The sequence below is a fragment of the Poecilia reticulata genome, chromosome 7, assembly GCF_904066995.2.
Source record: "Poecilia reticulata chromosome 7, P_reticulata-male-v2, whole genome shotgun sequence".
NCBI lineage: Eukaryota > Metazoa > Chordata > Actinopteri > Cyprinodontiformes > Poeciliidae > Poecilia > Poecilia reticulata.
In genome coordinates, this window is record NC_088836.1 from 23,123,687 (window position 1) to 23,148,931 (window position 25,245).

A 25,245-nucleotide genomic window follows, 5' to 3' on the forward strand; every position below is an offset into this window, starting at 1 on the left:
TGTATAATTTTTTTCAATTTTCATAATTTCACAATTATGCATTATTTTCTATTCCAGAAAATCCCAGTGAAATACACTGAGGTTTGCCAGTGTAATGTGGCAAAATGGGAAAAGGTTCAAGAGGGATAAATACTTTTGCAAAGAACTAACTGTGTACACACACACATGCACGCACACACACACACCTAGAGGTACAAGCAAACACAGATGCAACACCAGAAGACTGAAGCAGCGAGAGAGAGAGAGAGAATGAGAATCAAAGAGCAAACTGAAACACATTGTGAATGATAAAAAATTCGCGAAGCCAGTTTGTAGTGGTTGCAATGTCACCAGGGAATTCTCACAATTGTTGACTTCCATGTAGAGAGACAATGAGTTCAGCTTCATTGACTTCTACAGATGCAGTGAAGCACAGTAATTACCATGGCTCAGACAGAGGAGGTGCTACCGCCAAAAACATTCAGCACTCTATAAACCAAACCTACACCTTCTATCAAAAAAGGGCAGACATACACCATAACTTTAAAAAGATTTTTTTTTTTTAACTAATCGGAGGAGACGAGTAAAATCCAGAGAAACAAGACAGAGACAACTCTTCATGTGTGAATAAACAACCATCACAGCGGCAGGAATGTTACAACAGAAACAGGAACACACTGATGGAAAACTATGAAAAAGTGAGAAATGAGAATCCCCAAACAATCTAATCTGTCCTTGAGTGCCCTCCTTCTGCAGCATTGTTCTGTCAGAGCCAGATAAGTTGGGAAGCGCTGCAGCGTGTGAGCAAAGCAGAGAACAGAAAAAAGAAAATCAATGATAAGTCTCCACTTGACACAGTAAAGGACTGAAGTTTGTGTGTGTTTGGAAGACGGGGGAATAACAGCGGGTACAGTACCATTGTTTTATCTCTAAAACAGCTATTGACAAAGGGAAAAAAAATTATCTGTTCATGTTTGAAAAGATATTAGGATTTCAGGGAAAGTTGTCACAGTGACTATATGCTAAGTGACAGAAAAGGAAGTCGATTTCCAAAATTCCAAGATATGTAAATACATATTCCCTTGATGATGACACGAGAATATCTCATGTACAATTATCCAATCACTTGTGTAATATTTAACCTTATTGTCCCTTAGACCAAGTCAGTCATCCATGGGATGTTTAATCCATTATACAGTATCTTAGTTAGCTGAACTGATGGAATCGCAGGAGAAAAGTTTCAGAAAACCTTCAATTTCTCATTATATCTGGTATCTAAATTAAAGTTAAATATTTAGAAAATCTTTCTACGGCTGCTAGGGGGATTGCGAAGGATTTTTTGTGTGCACATTTCCAAGTTAAATCTGACTGCAAACAAATGAAGAAGAAAATAATTTCCACGTGTCTGTTCTGAGTTCTGCAAGCACCGCAGTGCTCTCTGTCCAAACATTCTGCAGTTAAAGCATGCTTCCAAAGTAGATTTTCACACACATGTTCTGAGAACTGAAGGCTGGTTCAAAGATTTTACTCAAATTTTACAGCTTCTGGATTAATTATGAACCTTACAGAGTATTGTTGAAGAACTAATGTGTTAAGGAACTAAACAACGCAACAGTAGGAGCTAATTCACGGAGCTAATAGCAATTAAACCATGAAAAACAAGGAATACAAAAAACACTGAAAGAGAACTCAGGACAATCACTCATTGATTTATTCCACAGAGTTGGTAATTGCCTTTCAGTTCTTTATTCAGATCAAACAGGCTGCAGTTAATGAACTCATGTGCTGCATACCACAAATTTTGATCACTGGGGTTTGGCAGGCCAGAGGTATTTGTATGGTTTACATGGTCTTATCATCTAGAAAAGATCCAAATGACAAGTTTTCATGAAGTTAGAACTCATCCTAGCAACACCCTTCCCTCAAATGCTTAGCTGGCAAATAGTTTATTTTGTACTTTTTTATTACACAGTGTTTTAACTGTACATATGTTTTCTGTAGCATTTGTGTGGCATACAACTTTCCCAAATCAATCCCAGGTATCCATTTTTTAAAATGATCAGTAGGAACTAAACTGCCCATGTGTGTATTTTTCCTACCGTCTGACTATGTTGCCGTGTCACCAGCGCAAATTAAAATTTCTGAGGATGCTAGTGAGGCATGAGCTGGTGAGAGCATTTTATTGTATTATAACCTTCTGGCAAAATACACTGGTTTTACAAGTTTACACAGAAATTTTAAACTAAAGCAAATAAGCTAATTGTCTTTAAAACAGAAAAGCGACAATTGTTCTTGCTGCTGCTAAAATAACTGGTTACATATATGTCCGCGTTATGTGCAGCATCGGTTTCTTTTCAATTATTTAAACACAATTAGTTGTGACAATATTTTTTTCAGAAACAATGAACTTTTTCTAACTTGCCTTATCCTTATTATATTTCCCCTCAAGTTTAAAATGTATGCTTTATGTCTGTATTTTGTAAGACTGAGATTGTTATTAAATGAATTGATTTGGTCTCAATTTTATCTGCAAAGCACATTTTCATATTATAGTTTCTTAAAATTGGCTTTGGTATTTCAAAATTACACTTGATAGGTGTGTATTATGCAACTGTTTTGTGTTTAGCAAAACAAGCTTTTTTTCTCTCAGATTAGCTTTTTTCTGTTTCGCACTATGAATAGAAAACTGATGTCAAATTCTGGTTGATGGATGTGTCTTAAGGAGTTTATATGAGTCTAACAACAACACACAAAGAGATCAGCATGCAAAGTGTATGTCAATTTATGGCCATGAGAAAGATGATTTCCCAGGCTTCCCTGTTGACACGTAGAAAAAACACACAAGTACACACGTGAAGAGCTACATGTTCTGATAAGTTGAAGGGGCTTCTTTGTTTCTTGGCATTGATTAGTGCTTCAGCTGTGAGCAAAGGACAGCCCAATTTGTCAAAAGTGTGCATGGAGCTAATCACATCAAAAGAACTGCTACCCGGGCTAATATCAGCCCATGAGCAGGACGCCTCATTCATTAGTCTGCATCTGCAGGACAAATCACTTCCATGCTGACAGACAAAAGCAACACACAGGAAAGCAAGACGAGGAAGGAAAACTAGGGGAAAACTAGGGATGCCTAACTCACTGAGATAAACAATAAAAATATCTGACTTGATGAATACAAAATAAGATAACATTTAACCTTCTATTTTCCATGCACTGGTCTACACCAGGAATCTTGTGCTTAGTAAAATGGTGCCGTTTTTCAAAGTGCAGCAATCGTTTGTGTGAAAAACAGTAAACACCAAAAGACAACCTATTTTGTTCTACTGCATAGCTTCATTTGAAGTCTCTAATTTTCTGCTTTGTGAAAATATAATGGAACCGCAACTAACAATTCACGCCAGCTTCATCTGATAATTATTATAAATAATAAATGCTGATAAGAAAATCCATTTCGTCAAAACAAAATATTTCATTCACAAAATATATTTGTCTTCTCCCTTTGCAATTTTCTTAGAAACGACTCAATTCATCTTCATTTTGCTCATTGTGTGACAGTGTGCCATGCAGCACAGACGTAATGCATATTACAAATAAAAACACAAATAAGACTAATGAACGCTGAGGAAATACCGACATGTTAATAATAGATAAGCATAGAAAGTATGGGATTTAATGAAGAATGCTTGTTTACTTTCTTTGTCATTTGAGTGACATCTGACCACTAAAAATGGACCAAACGCAGACACAAATTGCACTTTCAAAGACATAAATTTACACACAATCTGAGACAATATTATGCACCTATTAAAACACTAATTTATGATGCTCACCTAGCAATGACAATAGAGCAAAATGCTACACAATGTGAGATGCGGTTTCTTCTGCACTTCTTTTTATTTTGCCCCAGAAAAGTCAAGTTTTTTTTTGTTTGTCTCAAGTGTGCCATTTTGCAATTTGACCAAAAAGTTCATGGTCATATCTTCCCACAACACATTTTTCCTTGAGTGTGCCACTTCATCTACATACTTGTGTGAAACTGTAAATGACAATTATTCTGACTTCCTTTCAATATGAGCTTTCTTCTTGTCAGAACTAATATTTATTTTACAGAGGGAATTTTTTCACCACCCGAGTTGTGGATCTGCACAGCTGTTCTGGAGTAAGCATTAGTCTTTATGGCTACTTTCTGTGGTTTTTGCTCCCTATGCTTGGATGGTCAGTTTAGGTGGATAGCTACGTAGTGATCCTTTCAGTTGTGTCATGGCTTCATGCAATTTCCAATGACGGTTTGTTTTGTGCTCCATCAAGTGTTTAAAGCTCTGGGTATTGTTTTATAATTTTACTCTGCTCCATTTCAGGCCTAGAAAAAGTTTTATTTTTGCTAACTATGTGATTTCATCCATTAAAATGTATGAGTACTTTGGCAACACCCTGTGATTTTGCATTTGCAACAGTTTTCACACAAACAGGGATGCCATAATGGATTTAAAAGAAAACAAAAAAAGCACATTTCTAATCTACTCTATTAAAATACACCCTGAATGATCAACTAAACAGTTGTTTAATTTACCAAATTATGAGTACGTTTTATATAAATTTAGCCAGAGGATAATGAGAAATGCCACGCTTCTCTGATGAGATGAAAATGAAGACTACAGCGACCAATCAACTCATTAGCATCGGAAAAAGAATCAACAAGCCCATCTGGTAAGAAACGAGCAGAGTGAAGACCATAACTGAAGAGTCAATAAGCTTTCATAGCACTGATGTCTGACCAGCTGTAAATCAATGGGGCAGGGGCTTCTTGTGTGCGCATGCAGAGATAGGCTGCTAAAGATAAGATGCACCGACTTCTTAACCATCTCTCTTAGCTGCAGGGGATTCTGCTTCTCTCTTCTCTCCCAGGCTTTGAAGCTCTAATGCCTCTGATCCGTCAAATATCTCCTGCCTCACATGCTGTCCAATGCACATCTACTCACGAGAAAGTGAGTAGATGCAGCCAGCAAAGGGTGGTAAAGGTGGCTATAGGCCTGTCTCCAGTGCTAATGCAGATTCATTAACAACTTGGTTCTGATGTGACACTTTAATGGTAGCTGGCAGCAGTGCAAAGATGTGGCAGCCATAGCAATCTAAAGCTTTTGCACGTTCAAACAACAGAAATCAGATGTTACACAGTGGGGTGTGCTGGCAATTTCCAACTTTTTTATTACCACTAGACGTGACTATTAGGCCACCCACTGCTTAATCTAATGAAAGGGACCGCTACATGTAAAATGCAAAAGCATATCAGTGCTGAGAGGACAAGGGTCAAAGATGTAGTTGGGGGCTGGAGATTCATAAGCAGTGGTCCGCAAATGCACTCATTGAAGTCACTCAAACAATAAAATATAATTTTTTTCCTGTACTGCCCTCTCTTTAGTCAAGGCTTTCCTTCTAACCCCCTACCCTACCACAGCCCGAGGGTGTCTGCCTGGGAGGCACGTCAGCATGCATCTCCCTACAGTCTGACTCTTTGCCACTGTGGCAAATCAATTCTTAATAAACCATCTGAAGGCTTCCTCTGCTATACCTTTCATTTCCCCTCCTCAAAGCTGCAGGGCAAATTAGCCTGCCAAGTGGATGATAGGGAGCAAGCAGCAGAAGAAAGCAACAGAGGGGGGATGGAGGGGAAAGAAAATAACCCAACACCTACAATTAAATTAACAAATCACTGTTCTTAATTAATCTGGGAAATGCAAGCAGAACTGTGGGTTTGAGACGTGACTGACATGGCTCTAGTGCTGCTTGCATCTGCTTATGTTTGTGTTGTTGAGGCGGAAAAGCTGAGAACTAGAGGAGGAAAGGCAGATGAAAGCTTAATAAAAACTCTCCGCAGAGCCCCCTGAGCAGAATGGTGAAGCTGTTACTTAGACACCCACCCCCCCACCCCCCCTACTACCACCACCACCCACAATACATTTCTTTGGTTTCCTCTTCCTCCCACTCCCTTATATCACTGTAATTCCTCCCTTACTGAGTTTTTTACCATCTCTTCCAACTCCACCAATCTCTTCACTCTTTCTTATAACTCCATACTCCTCTTTTCACCCTTTACCCTTGCTAGTTTTGTACCTTGCATTTCCTAATGAGTTGTGGCACTGACAGCTGGATTACAACACTGCCTTGTAATCCTTTTATTTGACTGTTTAGGATAATCAGCTGCTCCAGACCAAAGGTTTGCCTCCTCCGTCGAGGGGCAACTTTCCATATATGTCCATGTTTGACTCAGTAAGAGCACATTTAAAACTGTGTGACTGTGACAAAAAATGTCTAAAGCCCGGTTGATAGGAGGGCAACAAAGAGCTCATTATCTCCACTGTGCAGAAGCTTCCAAGATGCCTATGATCACGAAAGGCCAAAAATACTTCACAACAAAGGTTCTGAAAACCAAGTATTTCAATTCACATCCAAGCTTTAAGTCAAGAAAGTAGTCCCTCATCCTTTTCTAGTGAGCAAACATTTTCTTCTCTCAAGCTCGCCTGGTCCTCTAGCGCTTGCACTCCTCTAACATTTCTCCTCCTTCCCATCTCTCATTCCCCACCCCCACTCACACTCCCTTGCAAGAGCTTGTTCCCTCTGTGGCCACAGGATTCGCTTTGTTCTGATCATTCTCCGAGCCAGGCAACTTATCTGCTTTTCTACATTCTAGCAGGCCCAGAGGAGGAAAACGGACCCTTTTATTAGCCTCACTCTTTGCCTCGTCCTCTGATCTGCTGAAAAAGACAATAGTCAGATAAGGAGAAGGAGAAGAAAGAAGATCTGTCCAGTGTGCTTTTCAAAGTGCTGTTGGGGCCCCTCCCTAGGGTTCAGACGGCTAGCTTGCAATTCATGATGTTTTTACAAAAAGTATCACAGGACTTTGCAAGCCTTAAAAACAGAGACATGCTGCATGAGCTAATAAACCTATACAGTTCACAACTGAATATTTTCACGTAATGTTTTGCAGAACAAAAACACATACCTTCCCTTCCTTACAGCAGTCATCCACTGTTTATCGGAAAGTGGTCATTTGGGCTTCATGTTGAAATAAATGTAAATAATTCCAGGGTTTAGAAAGGCAAGCTCAAGGTATATTGTTGAATGCAATAAAACTTACCCTCACATTACTGAGACTGAGGAAATCCAAATAACCAGGGAACACAAAGAAATGTAGCGGTCACCACTGTCCTACTCTGGTGTTATTTTAATTCAAAGATATTCATCCTGTAACTCACAAAATCACATTTAACATGCACCACTGTATTTATGATTTTCTAAAACAAAACTATTTATGAAGACCAAGAACCAACCTGAATACAACTTTTTATTTCTATACTGTTAATATGGTCTTCTGGTTTAGTAGCAGCACGTTTTCCTTAAAGGGCCATGTCGCTTTGTGAATGAAGTCATTCTAGAGCAAATATTTTTGGATTTATTCTAGTTATCTTTATCAAATCATATCAAATAGTTTGGATTGGAACCAATTTAGAACCTTGGACAGAAAAAGACAGTTGTCCATCTCCTGTTCTAAATCATTGAACTCATGGGTTGTCTAAGAAGTCTTTACAGAACAAACTCTCCTTGGGTAAAGTTAGGTTATCTACTCTATTGCAGTAAACTTAAGCGTGATTTGTCCAATGGGTTTTAAATGGTTAAAAAAAAAGCATCGCTCCTGCCTCTACCACAAGTTGGGAAGCTAGTTCAACCCACAAAAGTCAACCGTTAAGTGCTATGCTTGGTATCTTCCGGGTATAATACCCCTGGGTTGACTTCTGCTGGCACAGAAAGGGTATTAGAGGTACTGACTAAAATAAATTTTCACCAACAGAAGAAAAATCTCTTTAAAAATATCTCGAGGCGTGTCATCAGGGCCTGAGAGCTGAAGCAATTGTTCTTATTTGAATTTGAAGCACACAAAACTAAAGTGTCACTTCACTTTTAAAGACCATGGAGTCCAGCACTCCCTTCTTCCTTGTGGGTTAATTTTTCTTTTGCTTACTTATGATTTCACTCATGACCTTTTTTTCTTGTTTTGTTCCCTTCAGTAGTTATTTAGAGAGTTTTGTTTTGGAAGGGTTTACTGCCAGTGCAGCAGTTTGGGATCCATGGACCTGAACCACCTGTTGTGTTTGAACACCAGGTTTCCTTCCTCAGTTTTAGTTCATTCAACCACATTAAGTGATAAGATCAGATCATCTTTGTCATTTTATCTTGCTTCCTGCCTCCATTTGTTCCACTTTTTTTTCCTTCACTTCTGTCTATCTTTCTTTGTGATACCCAGCTGCTTGCAAATCTGATGGAAGCTTGCTCCTCTGGAAAAAAGTTGGACTGCGTATAAGAACTCTGTGCCAACCTGCTTGCAAGCTTCACTCAAAATGATCAAGACTCATTGTGTGAACTCACAAGTTACCCACCTGGCTTCTGCTTTAAATGCTGTAAGAACTACCTGCAAGAAGCCTCTATGAACTCTGTTGTAAATAAACAAAATCTGGAAATATTCCTAACACCGAGTCAATGCTTTGGTCTTTCAGTCTCTGTGAAATCATAAAAGACCATTCTGGCCAGCCAACAGACTTTGACCAAAAACGCAAGTAAAAAAAAAATACTCCACTTATTTACAGAAAAAATTGGTCCATTATGCAAAAACTGGCACAGCTGTTTCCTTTTCTTTTTTTTCTCTTTTTTTTCACAAACTAACGTCCCGCTCCTTCTGGCAGCGGAGGTCTCCAACACTCCAGCCCAAATTCACAAAGGAGCTCTAAAACCCACCAGTGAGCTCCACTGAAGGAATATCGTTTTAAGTCTCCATGGTGTTCAGCCATGGACCTCACTGGTACACTTCTGATTTCTCTAAAGTCTCCTGCTGGGTGTTTCTTCACAAAGGCCCACCATTGGGTTGGGCAAACCGGAAAAATGAGGTTTTGCCGTTGTAAATGGTTTCACAATTAAAAGAAGCACTGAAATTGCATTAGGAAATTGCACAGTAAGAACTAATTGCGGCACAGCAGACATCCGGTTGAGAAGTCTATTTTTCTAGTCTCCATGAGAAATTGATGAATTGCTTCCCTGAGATTTTTTAAAAATGTGTAGCAGGTTCCTGTGCACAAATATTACTTTATTTTACTAAATAGCATTTGTTCCCCTGATACAGACTTGATGGGTTTTTCCATTTTAATTTTGTAGCATGAATTTTAGCTTATAGATCCCTGTAGGGTTGCACGGTATCAGATAATGTGTTTTTGCAGTAGTACTGCCAAGTACTGCAATCATGATGTTATGATTTATTCACTTAAACAATATGAAGTAGTTCTTTACAGTTTTGTGTTGCAATAATGATTACCATTTCAGAAATTCTACTGCTCCAGTGCCCTGATGTATTTAGTAATAAATCAAGAAATTATATAACTTCAGTATATGAACAAACTATTATCCCTTTGTTGTCACCCTGTTAAACATAAAGAGTCCAAGAGAAATCAGCTGCCAACTAGAATCTACTGAAATGACTGGCCAGTCATTCACTCAAAAATCAAATCTTTCCCATCACCAAATATACTTTGTGCAAGTGTTACCAGGTCTTACTGGCAATATCACTCTTCAAATGTGATAACCTTTAATTGGTAAGGAAGATCTATCCATCCATTGTCTTCTGCTTATCCAGGGTTCAGGTTGAGAGCGCAGCAGCCTACAGACAGGCTCAGACTCCCCTCTCCTCTGACACTTAGACCAGCTGCTCTGGGGGAACTCCAAGTCTCCCCAGGTCAGTCAAGAAACATCGTCCCTCCAGCGTGACATTTGAGTCTCCTCCCAGTGGGATGTGCCTGGAGCACCTAACCAGAGAGGCATCTAACCAGATGCCTGAACCACCTCCACCAGCTCCTTTCGATGTGGAGGAGCCGTGGCTCTACACTAAGACCGTCAATGTGAAAAGATAGAGGAGATTCAAAGATAATTTCAGTATCAGAAAGGAGTTTTAAAAAACGACATCAGAAGAAGCTGAGATAGTCGGAAATGTGACTACTGTTCAGTCAGGGTGCCACCACAACACTGTTTGGTCTTTATGGAGGGAGACTGCCATTTTCGTAACATTAGGCCACAACACTAGCTAACCATGCTAGAGTCAAAATGTGAACTCACTCATTTTTTCTTCCATTATAGTCATAAAACCCTGGGGGGTTTTCACTCTCCTTAAAACTCATTAGATGGAAAACTTTTTACAAAGTAAATTTGACAGAACTGTATTATGACTACTAGAATGTAGTTAATAGAATTTAAATTTATCTGTATGATTAGATTGATTTAATTCACAGGTGTCAAACTCCAGTCTTCAAGGGCCGGTGTCCTGCAGTGTTTAGATGTGCCACAGGTACAAAACACTGGAATGAAATGACTTAATTACATCCTCTTTGTGTATATACGTTCTCCAGAGCCTTGCTAATGACCTAATTCTATTCAGGTGTGGTGCAGCAGAGGCACATCTAAAAGTTGCAGGACACCGGCCCTCGAGGACTGGAGTTTGACACCCCTGATTTAATTATATATTTCTGTGTATAACTTAGATTACTGTTTTCTAAAAAGCCTTGGCGTTATGTCAGCTGGAGCTGTATAACTGACCTGACTTAAATGCTGAAACAATTATACACATGGCATGGCGTCACCACTTAATATAAATATTTAATTGCTGCTGACAACTGTTTGTAAGGGTGCCCTGTTCGGAGGACCTTTATTTTCCCCCTTGTTAGCGTTTCACGTGTTGAATAGCGCAGGGCGAGACACCATGGGACCCAACATTGTCTTCTCATTAATTAACATTAGTGACACTCTGCTTTTTAAACCCCCTTCTCCTCTATCTGTGTCTCCCAGTCTCTTGTGTCCTCCTTGAGCTTCCTTGTACTGAGACAATAATTTGACTGTGTGGTGAACTTAAGAACTAAACGGGCGAACATTCACAAAGGAGTTCAGGACACAATTAGTGATTACCAGACAGCTATGTCTTCTGAGGGCTTCCATCCTTCTTTTCATCCTCCCTTAACAAAGACAAGGGAGCTTCAAGCAAAGGGAATAGCATATGTAATGCTCCTGAATCTTTCCTGCCCACAGACGGATCACACACTTCTACTGTTGATTAGGAAAGTATGAGAAATGGACAGAAGTTTCATTAATTAAATATAATGATCTGATTTTAGTCTGGAAACTATAAAGAGCAAAGAGATAATGGAGGGCTGGGTTGGAGGTGAGAATACTCAACCATATTTCATTAATTTTTCACACCACTGTTATGAGGCACTTTTAATGACGATGGCTGCAAATTAGATTTTCGCTGCGTCTCTTTTTATTAGGATTTGCTATAAGAAAACGGAGTAAAGTATTTCTTTTACAAGAGAATTGTCCGCAGCAAGCTCAGATCTATTTAATTTGCAAAAAAAAAAAAGATCAAGAGAAACAACGGCACATATAAAACCTATAGCTACAAGACATTGTTACTTTTGTCCCTTTATCCAGCATCGTTCATCTTTATTAGACATGACACACAAACAAAACTAAAGGTAATGCAGTTGCAATAGCAAAATCACTTTGATTTTAGTTGTAACTGATGCTATAATTAAAACTGTGCCACAGAAACAGTATTAAATCAGTAACTACCCACACTACAGTTTCTGTTTTCAGACCTAAGGTTTACTAAAATAATGGTCAGTGAGTCACCATTTCTGGTTTTATACCATTGTATCGATTAAAATCATTCTGCATTTTCTTACGTTACAAGTACAATGCAACTACAAACCCCACAAATATTTTTTAAGATGAAGGATAAAGAGAATGACATGGTGAGTCAAGAATTGTACAAAAATCAAAAAAATGCATTTATGTTCAAAGTGTAATTTTCATCTCCTCCTGGCACAGAAAATATTTTTGCAGAGGAATTTGTGAACAAACAGTATGATAACGACCCAGGATAATATCAAACAGGTGTTCAAAAACATAATTCAACATCATTGCAACATCTCACTGAATATTGTACAATCTAGTATTCTGTGAACCACACAGACTCTACACTCGCTTTCCACAGACAGTTGAGATTTTACAGTTGAGCGTACCAATTGCCTACATTTCTTAAGACAGATTTCTTCATTTCCAATAATCCAAATGGATACTAGCAAATTTCATGAACTCATCTGGCACAAAGCCTCGTTTCTTCTCCACCAGGCAGCAGTCGCACAACTGTCAGTGCTGCACAGAGAGTTACAGTCACTCTCCTTGTGTTTGGTTGCTCCAACCCTCAAAGTTCACTAAACAGCACTCAGCATTATCAGCTAAGTGTTGCAAACTAAACAGTTCGATGTAAAAACTGACCCTTTGTGCAAAATGCCAATACTGCCTATTCCTGCAAACATTCACGGTGAAACATGGTGGTGCTGCTGTTTTAGGGAAGTTTTTCTTCAACAGGGATTTTAAACTTGGTTGATGCAACCATGGATGAAGCAAAAAAAATGCCGTACTGGAAGAAAACCTCTTAGATACTGTAAAATACTGCACAATAATGTAGTATTTTGCAGGCAGTGTCGAAGATGCTGGAGACAACAACCTCAATACTTAAGAATCAGCATTAGCATCAATGCATACAATCAGCGTTTTCCACTAAAGATAACGGGATCTTTCCTGATTTCTTCAAAACTCGTGAGAGAAAAAGTACATCTTTCCTTCTACTCTAATCACTGTGTTATCTTCTTACAGTAATCAAGCTAATATACGTACACAGCATAAGTGCAAAGTCAAAGCAAAGTGAGGTGGTTTTATCCAATCCATGCCTAACGTTTTCAAGCAGAAGAGTGGTTTCAAGAGGACATTTTTTTGAAGTTGCTTACTACGAACAATCAATGCACCAAACAATATGCAAGTAAATCCCATCAGCTCCTATGCAACACTAATCTACCAACAGAACAGAGAGGAAAACCTGTTCTTATTGTTTAATGTATGCGTATTTGTGCTTGTAAGATAAAGGGCATATGAGAGCGCTAATATTGCCCCCTCGTCATCCTACAGCTGTCAAAACCTACACCGACCATCTGTCCATTGAAGAGCTAGAGTCCAGACAAAGTATTTAATAGGGCTTAATGTCTTCAGGAGGGCCATAACCTTCGTCCCGAAGAACCTCGGAAGGCTCATCACGCTGAGGCAGGAGGTCTCTTAATGTACCGAGCAGATGACAAGTACGCAGCGTTCACACAAGCAGCTGAGTAACTTAATCTGCAGGAAGTGTCCAACATTATTCATTTGCTCTCCTTCTACCTTCTGCACCATTTTTATTTGCCATTTATCTTCAAATTCAGTGAAAATAATGGTTTCCACCTGCTTTTTCGTCCCGCATTCTTAACTTTGTAGTGACTGGCTTACAAAAGTCTGCACAATATCCGTTTTTCTAGACAACTACGTCAATGTGCATTATGCTTTCAGTTAGAAAAGGCTCACAGGGACGTGGCTGTCCGATCCTAGCAATATTAATCAAATGTACTGTTGCAGTCGTAGTCCCTCCATGCTTCTCTGTCTCATTTATCACATGAATAAATGTAAAGAAAACCTCAACCATGTGGCCAAATCATCAATACTGGCCTAGCTAGAAAGTCATCAGAAATTCCTAAAGTCAACTGCACACATATATACAGCATATAATACATGCGGTTATAGCTATAGCTCCCTCAGGCAAGATTAGCCTTTGGCCTAAAAAACACTAACCAGCACCTCAGTAAGTCTCTAGAGTTGTCTCTGGCATGCAAGATACAACGGGAGCCTGCCAGATATATTGCTTTGATTAATAATCAGTGAAAGCAGATGTGGCTGCTCTTGTGTCAAAGACAACATATTCTTATAAAAACAAGACCTAAATCATGTAATGGCTCAAACAGATGGCTTGAAGATGGATTTACATTGTTTAGGTTTTTTTTGCTTCATAGCCGAGTTTAAACTTTTCACGGTGTTGGGTTGCAGACAATTGCTTTTGCAAATCCAGGGAAACAGTCTTTCTCTCAAAAAATTACAAAATAAGTTAGACGCAATGATCCAAAAGTAGTAAGACAAAAGTGAAAATAATGTAAATTATTTAGGCAGATGCAGAAACTTGGCAGAGAAGGCTGTGTTCCAACAATGTCAAATCTCCATTAGGAGCCCCTGTCTGGTATCGACCCAGAAAACACTGCAGGCTATGTGTCATGAGATTTGGGGCAAGAGGTAAACAGGAAATCAAAAACAATCTAATTCAGTTTGAGGGTGGAGGGAAAGAGAAAACTGATGTATTGCCCATCCCTATGGAGGATGTGAAAAGAAATGGCTTCTTTTATTCTGGTTCCCATGAGTCATCCATTCCGACAGACTTTAGTCCCCACATTATCAGCATCACCACTGTGAACCACTGAAAAATGTGTGACAGCTCTGGTTTTCAGAAGAAGGGGAGTTTTCTTTCTGTGCTTAACCCCGAAGCAAAAGATCCCGTAATTTTATACTAGCAATGTATCTGCTTTCAGGTTTGAAGAAGAAAAAGGTTGTTCACAATGCAAAGCCAACAGTTGGCTTTTAGCATCACTATTAGATTGTGAAAAATTATCTAAAGTTTTATTGGAACGTTTGAATTTTCCAAGGTTTTCTAGATGTCTACTGAGAAAAAGGATTTTGAAAATCTTATGCTGGTGAAAAAACAAGAACAACTCAAAAACAGTAATATTTTAAAACAATCATACTGAGACTATTTTCACAGATAACAGATTTTTTTTTTTCTTACATTGTAGTGTTATTTTTAACACAAAAATAAAGTGAAAAAAACTTATTGGCTAAAGGAAGGAGCTTAAAAAAGCAAAAGCAGTTGACAAATTACCCAGAACATCCCACAAAACCAAAATCCCGTATGCAAAGTTACTTTAAAATCCAGTACGACTGAAGATTGTTTTCAGGTTCCAGCATTTAACCACTTATTTCCACTTCTGTTTCTTATCTCATTAACTCTTTTTCACACAGAGCTGTTCAACTTTTGCACTTATTAGCTGGATATGCTAATAGTAGTTAGCTTTTAATGTAGCACAACATTTAGCATATTCTACTGATTTTCCAATTGGAAACTGGAAGATTAAGTTGAGTACAGTGTCACACTCCCAATCTGCTTTTCAACTTCAGTGGTGTGTAAGTAGTTACTTGTGTGATCTTCACCCGTTTTCTGCTTTACTTTTTGCGCTTTAGCTCTTGCCATATTCTGTTCAGTTCTCTGGATTTACTGCTTTATAAATTTCATCCTTTCTAATTAGTTCTTTACTTTGTTCTTCTGTTCATTCTCTGTACATTTGAATTATTTTCTTAGATCATTGTCGGGCTTTTGAGTTGTAATTCAGTTTCCTCTGTTAATTAGTCTCCATCCCTCAGTTTCCTGCTTTCTCCCAGCTACAGGTGTACAGCATTTCCTCTGATTAGTTTATTCAGTTCCTTTGTCATTTCCACCCCTGCCTTTACATACAAGGTCACTGGTTTTCATTGTTCCCTGCTGGATTCTTCTTTTACCTTCTCCATTCGCTAGCTGTGGTCCACAACCAGCTCTCTCTGCAGTTTTTCTGTAATTCCTCTTATTTTATTAAAGTACTCTGTTTCAAACAAAGTTTTGCTCCGCATTTGGGTCATTTCCTAAACCAATCTCCATCAACTTCATTATATGGAGAGATGTGGGGGAATTCTTTAATATAAATAGGAAACAAAGGAGTCAGAGGAATTGATCATAGTCAATATTCTCAAGACAACTTTCAACAATATTATTAAATCACATTTTCCTGATATTGTGCAGCACCTACTAGCCAAATCTGACAAAAGCGACTTGCATCATATTTTGAGAATCTTAAATTTAAGAGTACAAAACACTTTTATACGTTTTATTCTTGCACTAGAAAATTAAAAAAGCAGTTTATCAAAACACACTGGTTTCAATAAAGTTGCAACATAATGCAGAATAACAATCCTACTCAAAAAGGCAAGGAATACATATAAATGACAACAAATGCAAGGTCAGCAGAGTGGACTCAGTGAGCACAAAGCATCATCCACAGACAAAACTGTCCAAAGGAATACAAGCACACAACACATGAAGTAACTCTGTTTGTACGGTGCTTTGGCAACAACTATGACATATGACACAGACTGCAAAAAAAAAAATTATATATATATATATACTGCTCAAAAAAATAAAGGGAACACTTAAATAACACAATATAACTACAAGTAAATCAAACTTCTGTGAAATCAAACTGTCCACTTAGGAAGCAACACTGATTGACCCGACGAGGGTCCCCGTTGTCAATCAGTGTTGCTTCCTAGTGGGCAGTTTGATTTCACAGAAGTTTGATTTACTTGTGTTAAGTGTTCCCTTTATTTTTTTGAGCAGTGTATAATATATATATATATATATATATATATATATATATATATAGCAGGGTGCAAGATGCTGGCAGGGAAAGCGTACATGGAACGACATAACCAAGTGGCGGGCATAGTGTACAGGAACATCTGTGCAGAATATGGACTGGAAGCCCCGAGATCAAAGTGGGGAACACCCCCAAAAGTGGTGGAGAATGACCGAGCTAAGATCCTGTGGGACTTCCAGATCCAGACAGACAAGATGGTAATGGCGAACCAACCGGACATTGTGGTGGTGGATAAAGAACAGAGGAAAGCCGTTGTGGTGGATGTAGCAATACCAAGTGACTACAACATCAGGAAAAAGGAGCAGGAGAAATTGGAGAAATACCAGGGCCTCAGGGAGGAACTGGAAAAGACCTGGAAGGTGAAGACCACAGTGGTGCCTGTGGTCATCGGGGCCCTCGGGGCAGTCACCCCCAAACTGGAGCAGTGGCTACAACAGATCCCAGGAACAACATCAGACATCTCAGTCCAGAAATGTGCAGTTCTAGGCACAGCCAAGATACTGCGCAGAACCCTCAAGCTCCCAGGCCTCTGGTAGAGGACCCGAGCTCAGAGGATGAAACAGACCACCCGCGGAGGGTGAGAAGGGAATTTTTTATTTTTTTATATATATATAGTTTATACATTATAAAATATTTATAGTTTTGTTACTTATTTTTAACATGAAAAGGTGTGTATAATAATGTGATGTTAGACCTGAATACATCGTACTGAGTGTGGCAGGTGTTCTGTTCACTCCTTCTGTTCAATCTGCAGTAAGTGTTAAGTTTGTATTAAAGGAGCTTCCATACGTCTGTTCTGGAGGAATAAAATATGTCTGATGTTGCCGGTGACAAACATTCGTACCATCATTGTAAAACTCTGTGCATTCACTTTCAATTCTCCAGTTATAAACATCAAAACAAAAACAACAGCTGATCCCTACAGGTTTCTAAGAAACATACAAACAGAGACGGGCAAAAGCATTCCAGCCTGGCCCAAATGTAGAAGTAATGCGTTAAAAGCAAAATACATCCTACAGCTCACATGCGATTTGGGAACTTAAGCATCAGCTAAATAAAAAGCTCTCAGGAAGGCGATCTTCAACAAAGTATTTGCTTCTCTAGGGCACTTTGGAGTGCCGGGGTTCTCAGAGTGCCGTTAAAACAACACTTAGAAGAGGAGGCATCAGCTGTTTATTTACACAGTCAATTGTTGCTGCTCATAAATCTGAGTTAGGAGGAAAAGTTTGCTTCCAATTCAAAGTGAGGTTCATTCTTACGCAATGGCAACGATCAAAGTCAAAATGCTAGGATCTAAAACAAAAATACTACATAAAAAAAACTGAATAAGCATTGTTTGTTTGAAAGATCGTGAAAATTACCATTATTAACAACCCGCAGTCAAAGACGTGCACTGAAGCTTCCTCATACTTAAAATCTATTACAGAGCTACGTTGAAGAATTTGTTGTTTACCTGGAGGCTAGATAAGAAATGCATCATCCAGGGTTTTTTTCAAAGGAGTAGTACAGAAAATTTTATTTTTTTAATATGTGCAGGTTTGTGTATATATGAATATGTGCGAGATATGTACAAGATTCTGAGGATATTCTATAAATTTGAAGTGGAGAGTGCTGTTTTCTTTATGTGTGTGCAGAATCTGAGCTACTCACACAAAGAAGCTGAAAGAACTGATAACGAACACCAGCTCTGTGCTTCGGACGACCCCAGAGCTCCTGCAGCTGATCGTAGAAGCGAATACGCTGCCCAAGCTGCTTAGTATAATGTACAACTTTGCAATCGTCTATGCAACTTGGGAATAATACAAGAGAGCGTTTACAGCCGACGGATTCTCCGACTCCTGAACAGAAAGGATTTGTGCTATTACTGCCCACAATTCTGCCAAATTCATCACATTTTTATTTCGTTTGATATTTGGCAAAATGGTATTTCCTTTGCTAGTTTAAGTATAGATTTGATTTTAGCTGTTACTCTGTTTTTCTCTTGAAGAGTAATGAAATGCCGTAATAAGTCATTAAAATTCCCTGTAAACACAGCAGATTATTAATCTATGCTTGGCAACATAACAATAGAAAAAAATATATATTCTAAAATAAAGTAAGACGTAATTTTATGCAAAAGCAGGCTATATGTTATATAATAAAATATTTTAGAGATAATGTCTACTGGCTGTGCAAAAGGATGAAGAGCAGTACGAGTCTTCCAGGTTATCTTTAACATAAATTGTTCGCTCTATGGAAATGCAAATAATCATTTCAGTCGGTAATCTCATTTGACATGAGTTTTCTTATGTACACACTGTAGAGCAACATAAAACCTTTAACTCTGTAATTATCGATAACTTGGATTCCTTAAAAGAAGAGTATTATACTGTATTTCAAACATTTTATTCGGTTAATTTTGATTTCCAATTCAAATAAAAAATATATATTTAATCAGAAAAGAAGACTTGTGACCTTCTTCTCCTTAGCTCAGCTAAGATTTTTCTGGTATCGTCTTTGGTACAAAAAAGACTTTTAAGAAAATGAATGTGAAGTCCAGCTACGTCTCTGTGTGGTGGCTCTTTAAACACTGACTACAGTCATACTGCACAAACATTGTAAGTCTCCTACAAACTCATGAATATGTTTGGCTTCATAATCTCTTCAAGGTTGCGTTTTGGCGTTGCTTGTAAATGCTTTCTACCAGAGTTTTTGTCTTCCACTCAACTTTCTCTTAATTTCATCTTAATACAGCATGATTCTGTAGGCCATAGCCGAACCACAGTAAAACTCTATAAACATGAAATATGACAAATTTGAAGAAAATATGTGAATTTGATTCCATATTTCACTTTTGAGTAGAATATCTGAAATAAATGTATGTTCCTAGTTTCTTGATCTGAACCCGTATATTTAAAACGGCACAGAGTATTTGAGTAGATAACTCAAGCTCCATTTAACAGGCTCCACTGAAGAGTGAAAAGTTTCTGAGCACTTTTGAAAAGGTGCCAGACAGTTCAAAAAAAACTTTTTTAGACTCGTCTAAATTAGCACCATTGTTCACTTGAAAGAGGATTAATAAAAAAAAAACAGCATTGTGAGAAACTTTTTAAAATTGCTCATTAGGGAGTTGACCTTGTGAATGATCAGTGAGCAGAGTAGAGCGGCATTGAAATAGAAGATAAAACACAACAATGAAAGGGGGAAGCAGTTCTTTCAGAGAAAAAATATATATAGTGCCCGGAAATTTGACTTTGCAACAATGGCTCTGTAGACTTACGGTATTTGCCGAAGGTAGCCAGTATTTTTATGTTTTTAGGTAAATTAGGCACATCAGAGTGAAACATTACACCGTCCTCCTTCCTGCTGACCTCCTGTCTAGACCAGGCCAAGCTACCCATCATGACCAAGGTCCTAGTTCTGTCCTTTCCATTATTGCCCCTCGTGGCTAACATGAATATATTTATGTTTGTGCACGGGTGTGTGTGCAAGAGCGGGGTGTCATCAGTCCTTCCCTCATCTGACGGTTTTGGGTTAAACAACGTTGTTATTAAAGCCTTTGCAGAGCCACTTCCTGCTTTACTACAGTGACACCCCTCTCGTGTATGAATCAAAACGCCTCAGCTCTGTAAATCACACAGAAAGTCTGGCTATTTCATAGGCTGAATGTGTGGGTGCGTGTCCACAGCATCTGTGCTCTCAGACACAAATGAAGATGACAGTGCAGCTGTGAGGCTGTGAGGAATGGAACTTTTCAAGCAGAAGGGACAAAACAAATGAAAAATGCTAAGCAAAAAAAATACAAAATCTGTTTTAGTCGTGATGTAAAGAAACACTGTTGGTAATATTTAACTATTTTCAAAATAACAGTGCAAACATTTGCAAAAAAAAAAACATTACGAAGACAGAGGAACACTGAGGTCAGGGATAAATTTGCGAATAAGTTTAAAGTAGAGTTAAGTTATAAAACAATATCCCAAGCTTTGAACATCTCACAAATCAGTGTTTTCAGACATCCTCCAAACATGGAGAGAACGTGGCACAGCAGAAGATCTACCAAGACATGGCAGTTCAATAAACTGACAGGTGGGGAAGGGACGGCATCAATCAGATAAGCCATATTCAGAGTTCATGTGGAAGAATCTATAAGCAGTAAAACTATGAGGACTGCACTATAGAAATCTGTCCTCAGCAGAAAAGAGGCAAAACGACAAATACGGTTAAAGGAAGCCATCACCTGTTCAGAAGACACCAAAAGCAAACTTTCATACATATCACTCTGACCACTGTCACAGTGAAAAATGGCAGCCTTATGCTGTGGGAAGCATTAGCTTCCTCTAGCGATGGGATGAAGGTCAATATATCGCATTTTTGGAAGTTAAACTGATTAGAGGCGGGAAAAGAATTGAGACTCCTCCCAGAAGGATAATGACTATAAACATAGATCCAGAGCTACAAAAGATCAGAAGACGATTACTTTAGATCAAATCCCATTCATTGAAAACATCCCAGTCAAATGCTAGACTTAAATTCTAATGGGAATTTGTGGCAAAACCTCTCCATCTAATTTACCTGGAGCTGAGATAAGGAGCGGACAAACATGTTAGTATCTATGAAAACCTGGAAGACACGTGCCCCAAACGTTCTGCAAATTATTGATTCGGAGGGATGAAAACAGATACATGCCACACTTTTATTTTATCTGTAAAACCTTGGGGAAAACATAATTTCTTTATCTGTTTTCTTCAGCTGCAGATTTAAGCGTTACTATGTGTTGGCACACGCCGAAAAATAGTTTCTTTTTGGTATTCTGTTACAACATATAGAGAAGTCCAGACGGGTGATAAATACTTTTGTAAGACAATATACTACAATTCAAAAGAGGTTTAGACTTGAAACTGCCTTTTAGTGTGACTTACACTCTGTACTTTCTGTGCAGCTACACACAGGAACCTGAAAATAAGCATGTTAGGCCTACCAAAGATTAGTTTATGTGTGAAGGCAGATAGTGTGACAATTTCATCTCCCGGAGACCAAACTAGATAAATAATGCTTGCTGGAATAAACGACTCCTGTGCAGCAGGGATGGCTCACTCTGTGACTATTTGTGATTGTGTTGACACCCCCTGCTGGGCTGAAGACATCACTACCGCACTTAGAGCAAGCCCACTGCAAGTGACAACATCCCACATTCAATCCCACACCCAGCCAGGATGCAATAAGCTGAAGTTAATGAAACACTAAAATAAGCGATGATACCTCCACCACTATAATATCACAACAAACAAACACATGTACGGACACGTTCAATAAAGTAATGCAAAAAATATATTGCAATTCACCGAGTCTGACTGTACAGCCTGGCAACGGAAAAATATTCAGCGTGTCTGTGTGTGTGGGTGTGTGTGTGTGTGCGTGTGTGTGTGTGTGTGTGTGTGTGTGTTTGTGTGCGTGTGTGCGTGTGTGTGTGTGTGTGTGTGTGGTGCGCCTTTGTCTGTGGGCGTGGGTGTGTGCATGGGCAAAGTCAGGACATAGTCTCAACAGATGAATCTCTGCCAAGCCAAGTCTCTCACAGCTAAGGAGAGTGAGAAATATAAACCGTGCAGCTGCCGGAGACACAGAAGACACAAAAAAGAGCCATTGTTGCCCACAGCAAAACAATGCAGCTTGAGCTATGAGAGAGAAAAAAAAAACAAAAACATTTGGATCAATAGAGAATTGCAATTAGCTCACATTGGCAGGAGCACTGCCAGATTAGACACAGGATGTCGATTCCATTTCCTGCACTATCGGGTCCTCAAACTTGCTCGGCTCGTTGTGTAATTGAGGCAATTCGCATAAAACTTGGTAAGATAATGTAGTGTGAAGGTCACAATAAGTGAAATATAGATGATGACAAAAAAAAAACAATGAAGTGAAAAAAGCTGAGCAGTCTTAAAAAAAAAAAGAATCAAAGAAACACATAGAAAAAAGTTGAACTAATACACTGTGAGAGAAACAAACAGTAAAGTATTTTTCCGTTCTAATATTAAACAAATCAAAATAGTTGCTGAGTAACCTTGAGTGAAGAAGCAGCTGCTCCTACAGAACACACCGGATTATGAACATTATGTTCAGCTTCAGGAATTTCTGCAGGTTTCTGCTATGATACAGTTTTTGCTTAACACCGTGATAAATGCAAACTAGCAGTGAAACAGGGAACCTCGCCGTTTTATCTGAAGGATGGGGTGTTTTTACTCGACTGTAAATAGCCTCGACAAAATGTAAACCACCTGACAGCCCAATTAAGATGCTTACCTTTAAGTACGCCCTGGCCTTGCAGTACATCCCTCGATATCTGGACGGAGTAGAAGCTTTGCGAGAAGCCAGGTCGACAGGGACCTTGGGAGGCGTGCTCCCCATTATTCCTCTGGAAAGACGAAAAAAATACAGCACAAGACATCAATAAACATAGATTCTATTGATTGTTTTGTTTTGTTTTTTTCCTGTAGGCTGTGTGCCTTGGGAGAATGCAACAAATAAAACAACAGCGAGAAGCAAGATAATCAGCAAGTTTTGCAACTGGTTTTTATTTGTGTGCTTCTGTGAGGGGTACGCATGCTACCGATTGATCTGTCCCTTAAACTTTGTAGCTTGTGGTATAATGTGCTCTTTTACTTTGTTCCTTAAAGTAAACTGTGGACTGTAAAGAGGAAGGTTAGGGATGCACAGCCGACATTGATTTTTCTTTAAAAGTCTATTCTCCGATTCGGACCACTTCCAATTTTTTTATTCCGAGAGCTTCTGCACATAAACGATGAAAACAATTTACAGAAGGTTCTGTGATAGAGGTGGCAGCTTTTAAACACAGCAGGAAAGAAATTACAAAATGATTACCATGTATCAGATTTTTATTTAACTCAAAAAAGTGCAGCAATGTATACGTCAGTTGTTACATTTATGCACCGAAAACAGTGTGAGTTCTTAATTATTTTTTTTACTCATTTAGTTATAGGTATAAAATAAATCTGATTTTTCAGTCTTTGACCGTTCAAACACAGACGACAGTCGATCAGGGGAATATTGATCTATCCTGATCTTTGGTCCATTAATTGCTGCATCTCTGGGTTGTGTATTATGCTGAGGGTTAAGTGAGACTCATATGCACAGCAGACCAAGCAGCATGAATGCAGCATCATTTTCTCCCTCTTATTCTCGCTGAATGGGGAACTGCACACTGCACGAGTGTAAGTGTTAGTGTGTGCACTTTATATACTAATCAAACTGTCTGCACACAAGTTTACACCAGAGATTTATTGCTTAGTGATGGTTAAATTTAATGATCTGACCCACTCAAGCAGCCAATGTGTCCAAAACACACATACACACACACACATGCATGCAGAACAACACAAAAAGCTGGTTAGGGGCATATTAAAGGTATTATAGCATTGCAATTTCTAATTTCGATTTATAGCTATGGAAGATTAAAATATACTGAGCTATAAACCAAATAGTGAGTAACAGGGTTGAAACTGCAGCAGGGAGAGGAAGAGGGGCTACTTGGAGCGCCGTCAGGGAAAAAGCCCACCGGCAGAGATTTCATTTAGGCTTTATTGATTAAATACCAAGAAACAAACTTCTAAGCTTAACTTTATTCAGGAGATTGCATTACAATGGAAGACAGCTAAATCAAAATTGGATAAGATGACTAAATTACTTTGGTAAAGAAGCCATTATACCCTGGTGAATAGATGGTGCGTAATTTAACTTGTGTGGGGTACTGCTGCTCGGCAGCGCTGAAATGGCTCCAATTCTGAGGGAAAAGCCTGCCAGAACAAACGGGACCGACTTGTTAGGTCTCACTTTTATTTGTTGTTATATGTTGGAAATTCATTAGGGAACCAATTAGCTTAGCCTACTTGTAGGAAAATAAGGAGCAAGCGCGGCTCGTGTTGCAGCAGCAGCAGCAGCACACCGCAGCGGCTCTCCTCTCTCTGCCTGTGTGACTTTCTTATTATTTATCACAAGCGTTCGAAAAGCAAAAAGAGAGACATCTCACCCAAATTGAATCAAAAAGAAGAGCTGCTGTCAGGACCACTGCGAAGTCAGTCCTCATTGTGACGAGTAAAAAGCGAGAGTCAAAGCTGCCTGGACAAGGAACAGGAGAGAGAGAAAAGAAAAGAAAAGAAAAGAGGGTCGCTCCGCGGTTCTTCCTCGGCGATTGTTTAATTTCCTCTCCCACTTTGGTCAGGCTGTTTCGCTTGCGTTTCACCCTGCGCTCCGTGAGTGTGTGCTGCAGCTCTGTCCCGAGTTTTCCCCGGCTCCTCTCGTCTGCAGGTGAGCGCTCCGCTCAGCATCAAGGCGCAGCCAGCGTCACTCACTCCAACCCCTCCTATCAGCCACCCGGTGCAGCAGAACTCCACGCATGCACTTAAAGACACACTCGTTGCGGCTCTTGCAACTTTTCACCGGTGCTTGAAGAGAGACGGGGGGGCGGGGGGGTGGGGGGGCGGGAGAGGCTGGGATCAGAGATTCAAAAAGTGAAGATAAGAAATAAATTTAAAACAAGTATGAACAACTTTAAGTCAGAAAAGCAGTTTGTCCAGTAGCGCCACCAACGCAATTCAATAATTTAAATTTACGTATGTATTTATTTATTTATGTGTATTCGTCTTAATTTATCTCCTGCATGTTTTAAGTAAAACTTTTAACGGGGTTATATGATTAGGAGAACATTGGAAGAGCTTTCAAATCGAACCGAGATCAATTATGTAGGTGAAACGATGGCTTTGCGCTCCTCTTAAGACTTCTGACGTAATCTGGATGGATAAATCAGTTAAGA

General features: G+C 39.1%; 1 protein-coding gene across 1 annotated transcript in view; it reads right to left on the reverse strand.

Annotated features, from left to right (window-relative positions):
• The window catches only part of LOC103467941 (cadherin-4-like), a 258,109-nt gene extending 233,248 nt beyond the window's left edge, over positions 1–24,861 (reverse strand). The window contains exons 1-2 of the mRNA XM_081609125.1: positions 24,463–24,861; positions 22,719–22,830 (exon numbers count right to left, since the gene is read on the reverse strand). Coding sequence (XP_081465251.1) covers positions 22,719–22,830; positions 24,463–24,519 — 169 coding nt within the window. The 5' untranslated portion in view covers positions 24,520–24,861. The remainder of the gene's footprint in view (positions 1–22,718; positions 22,831–24,462) is intronic.
• Between the last annotated feature and the right edge of the window lie 384 nt (positions 24,862–25,245).